Below are 5,062 nucleotides of genomic sequence, written 5' to 3' on the forward strand. Positions count from 1 at the left end.
GCTTTTCTGTCCCGGGGGTTCTTATGAAGAAGATTTTTAATGACCCCTCTTTATTTTCGTCTATTCTTGATAATTACCCCTTGTGAGGAGACTCGGTCCTTCATTTTAAACAATACTCCCCTGAACCCAAGGATGTTTTGTACCACAGTTCGTTAAAACTGGCCAAATGGTTCTTTAGAAGAAGTTGAAAATGTGAAAAGTTTACAGACTGACGGAGGGACAGATGGACAACAGACAAAAATGTGATTAGACAAGAGGCCCATGGGCCACATTGGTCACCTGAGCACTGTGGCTAGCATAAAATAGTTTATTGTTGAAAAGTTTAAACCCAAAAGTTAGGGGTGGGACGATACACACATCTTGCGATACGATACGTATCTTGATATATTGGCACGATACGATACGTATCTCGATATTATGATAAATTATAAAACTATTCCAAAGAATAAGTATTTTATTTTTTTTTTGTCTTGACATGAAATCAACAAATTATTCTATATCAAATCATGTTAACTTTGCTTTGAAATTAATACTTGAAGTTCATCAATTTCATTGACTAAAACTTTACAAAACAATAATACACGTACATACTATTATTACTATTCAGAATTTGTAAACAAATAGTTGTGTAGTTCATCAGAGAACACTGACTAAAAATTCATTGAAAAACATCTATCATGTTTACATTATTATCAATTCATTGCTGAAAGTGTGTCGCAAAGTTGAGATTACAAAAAAAAGAACGAGGTGGACTAACAATTTATAATATCAAATGTTCTGGAAACGATATTTTTTGTGTATAGAACGCATTTCGTACTGAGCTTTTCTTGTCCAATCTCCTGAGCCTGCTTAAAAGTGAAAACGTTTTACCCCTTATTAGTTCTAAAGTGTGTTTTCAATATCAAAATAATCTCTTCGCTTCGTACAAGCAGCCATTTTCCAAGGACAGGTACTTTCATTTTCATTTTTTGGATAGGTCGTTCGTGTATCGTTTCGTACCGATATTTGAATGCTTGTATCGTAAACAGTATCTTGGAGGAAAATATCGGTATGTATCGGTGTATAGGTATATCGTCCCACCCCTACCAAAAGTAGTCCCAACCATTCCTTAAAGGTGAGAGGGTATGATTTGCAGAAACTTGAATCTTCACTTCTTGAGAATTAATATAATGCTTCCAGACGACGGACAAATTTTGATCAGAAAAGCTCACTTGAGCCTTTGGTTTGAGCCTTTCCTATATATTTCTATGTAAAATTTTGGTCGGTCATTTTGGCCCCGCCTTACCCCCGGGGGTCATGATTTGAACAAACTTGAATCTACACTACCTGAGGATGCTTTCATATAAATATGCTGAATTATGGCTTTGTCATTCTTGACAAGAAGATTTTTTAAGAATTATCCTATATATTTCTATGTAAAACTTTGGTCGGCCATTGTGGCCCAGCCCTACCCCTGGGGGTCATGATTTGAACAAACTTGAATTTACACTACCCCAGGATGCTTCCACATAAGTTTCAGCTTTCCTGGCACAGTGGTTCTTTAGAAGAAGATTTTTAAAGTATACTACGAAATTTTCATTAATTCCCAATTATCTCCTCTTGAATGAGAGCTTGTCCCTTCATTGAACAAACTTGAATCCCCTTCACCCAAGGATGCTTTGTGGGAAGTTTGGTTGAAATTGGCCCAGCGGTTCTTGAGAAGAAGTCGAAAATGTGAAAAGATTACAGACAGACGGACAGACAGATGGACAGACGGACGCCGGACAAAATGTGATCAGAAAAGCTCACTTGAGCCTACGGCTCAAGGTGAGCTAAAAATCCCATCATATGACATGCCTAAACAAAGAGTGTGCTACACTTTGAAGCATCTTCAATGAGTAGACATTATTGTTGAAAAAAATGTGATGAAAATCTGTGTTATATATATGGTACAGACAGACACATGAATAAACAGGAAGTTGGCATCACATTCTTAAAGATGAATCCCAACATGTGGCATGCAAAAACAAAGAGAGTGCTTAAATTTTAAGCACCTGCAACGAAAAGTTATTGGGTAAAAAAGGTGAAAAAAAATTGTTTCAGACTGACAGACACATCCTGACAGACAGACACACAAGGCCTGAAGGGTAAAACAATAATATCATCTCTTCTTTATTAGAGTGTTGGTACAATATTTAAAATTTAATTCTCAAATTTGGCTTTATTTTTATTTTCAATTGGCAAAAAATAAAATTAATATACATCATATACATGTAAAATTTGTCAACCCAGTGCAAAGTGTAGATTTTCTAAACACCTGCTACAGAAATACACAACATTCCTAGGCAGAAGCTGTGTTAATATCAATGGTGTCTATATCGCTGTCAACTTGTACAAAATGTCATCTATTGAAAATTGGTAAAATATTTTAGTCATGCACCACGATTGAATTTTGTTTGAATGGAATGTTAAAAGAACCATATATCAACTATGACATTGCCCCCTCCACATCCCTGATCTGCAATACCCGCACCCCCAATCCACCTGTATTACACCTGTAACCCACCCCACCCCCCTCTAATCCACCCATTTTACAACTGTACAGCCCCTATTTCCTGCTAAATTTAACTTACAAACCAGAAAACTGGACTGGTACTGATTTACTCTGTTACATGTAGAAGTAGACAATAAAATGTCAACCCAGTAGAGGCTCATTGTATATCATCAGCCAGAGAGAGAAGATTACACATTGAATGTGATCATAGCTTATGGTTGAACTGTTTAAGACTATCAGATACTGAACTTTGATTTGTTATCAAAAGGATTGATTTTCTCTTGTCTGAATTAATTGTAACATAATTGTATAATATTTTCGATTTTAGCATGAATCCCAATTTAATGGTGATGTACGACAGTCTATGTCAACTCTACTATACTTTCTACTATAAAAACAACCTGTCCCTTATGTCCCTATGTCTGACATAGTGTTTCATTTAATTCATTATTATGAGTTTTATCATCACTTTTTATTTATTTATTTTTCTCCTTTTTATGCAAATAGTGAATAATAATTTTTTTTAATAAAAATCACCGGTCTGTTTCCAAGATTATCTTATAAATCTACTATGTGTGTGAGTAATATAAGTACACAAATGTGTTTTTGCGTGCTTAATCATGTTTAATTTTGTTACTGTGATATTTTAATTGTGATAGTCAGTTTAAGAGCTCTATAGAAAAAATGTTGATTGTTATGACTTGTACACAATGCTGACTTTACATTAAATTTACTTTCTTTCAAACGCACTTAACAAAATCAGTAGTTTGTCAAACATAACAAAGTTATAACTACACCAAGTACACATTAAAGAACTCTTAACTGATGAAATAATAAGCATTTTAACCTAAAAGTATTTACCTTAGTTATCATGTGATAAATTACAGTCTAAAATCTATGTATCCTCATATTAGTAATAATTCTTGTTACTTACATGTATTTAATGCAACAATTAAGTTATATTAGAATTACTTATGTAATTTAATTACACTTAATACAATAAAAATGTTGATTAATGTCTTGTAAATACATATAAAACACTGAAAATAATACATTGTACGCACTGAACATTGTAAAACAAAACACCTAATCATATTAATGTAATACTTACCAGTAAGGGAGTCCCCGGGTATAAGTCTGTGTATGTTCACTGTGTTGTTGTACCGTGATCCGATCCAGACACAGTGAGTTCTGTCATCATAACTCAGGCCGCGTGGTGTGTCTATCCCGTGTTGTTCTCTGTCTATCTGTGACAGGAGTCCCCCGTCACTGTCCAGTATATGTACTGTGTGGGTGTTAACATCACACAGCAGGATGTGTGACAGCGCGTCAGTACAGATTCCACGTGGATCTAGTCCTGATCCTGATGGAGGACCTGTGTAGGAGAAGCGATGTCTCCCTCTACTGTCTGTCACCACTACAGCACTACGCCACGAGTCAGACACAATAACATCTCCATTGCGGTTCTCTGTGATATAGTAAGGATTACTATACAGTCTCTGACCTGTGTTGTCGTGCTGTATGGTCTGTATATGTTGTCCTGCAGTGTAACGGTTTACCTGGGCTGTCTTTGTATCAGTAATACGTATCCCAACCAGCAGGTCTCCAGTGGAGGGGGAGCTGTAGACACTAAGTGGTATCCATGGTGCTGTGTTGGGTATTACTGTGGTCTTTATTCTGTGATCTTTAGACAGTTTAATGATGTTACGGTGTCTGTCTATATAAATTAAATAACCCTCGCCAGTCACAGTATGTAGTCCACCACCATATTCACATAAATCTTTCACATGATGTAGTTTTTTACCCGCGGTGTTTGTCAGTATGAGATTGCCTCTATAATCACAGATCCAGACCCGGTCTGATGTCACGTGGGTAATGTGAACACACTCACTAACACCTGGCACTGTGATAGATTTCTGTAACACCAGTCTATACATCACTGACACTACAGATCTATTTCATCTTCATCCTGTGACTTTATAATCCTGTGTTGATTTCCTTCTGTAAATAACAACACTGTGTTATAATTATCTACATCAATAACAGGGCTCTGTTTATAATATACTGTACACATTTAACAATGCCTTTGTACATCAATAACAGGGCTCTGTTTATAATATACTGTACACATTTAACAATGCCTTGGTACATCAATAAGAGGGCTCTCTTCATAACATACTCATTTATACTCAAATATACTCATGCCTTGGTTTTATAAACTTATAGAAAAGAACATGAAGAAAAGAATTAATACCCAGATAAACATTATACCTTTACACTAAGTACTCAATGCTTTGTCTCAAATTATAACAGCCTCCAAGTGTTCTCAATCAAACCTGTTTAACAAAGCAGTATTTATTAATTAAAACACATAATTATAAATTGTGAAATGCTGGAGAACTTTTTAGGTAACAAAATAAAATCACTAGACATCATGGACATTGTATTTACCTTTAGTGAGTCAATTTTATCATTTACAAAAAAATTACCATTATAAACACCGATTTTTTTTTTTTTTTAAATATATAT

General features: G+C 35.1%; 1 protein-coding gene across 1 annotated transcript; it reads right to left on the reverse strand.

Moving 5' to 3' along the window:
- Positions 1-3,644: 3,644 nt before the first annotated feature.
- On the reverse strand, positions 3,645-4,500 carry LOC134243724 (uncharacterized; the record flags this gene model as incomplete). The annotated part of the gene is made up of 1 exon (XM_062725959.1): positions 3,645-4,500. A coding segment is annotated over exon 1 (826 nt), but the record flags the coding sequence as incomplete, so codon positions are not given.
- Positions 4,501-5,062: the final 562 nt, after the last annotated feature.

Source organism: Saccostrea cucullata, unplaced genomic scaffold (assembly GCF_032062105.1).
Source record: "Saccostrea cucullata isolate Sc308-1 unplaced genomic scaffold, CSIRO_AGI_Scuc_v1 ctg12535, whole genome shotgun sequence".
NCBI classification, from domain to species: Eukaryota; Metazoa; Mollusca; class Bivalvia; order Ostreida; family Ostreidae; genus Saccostrea; species Saccostrea cuccullata.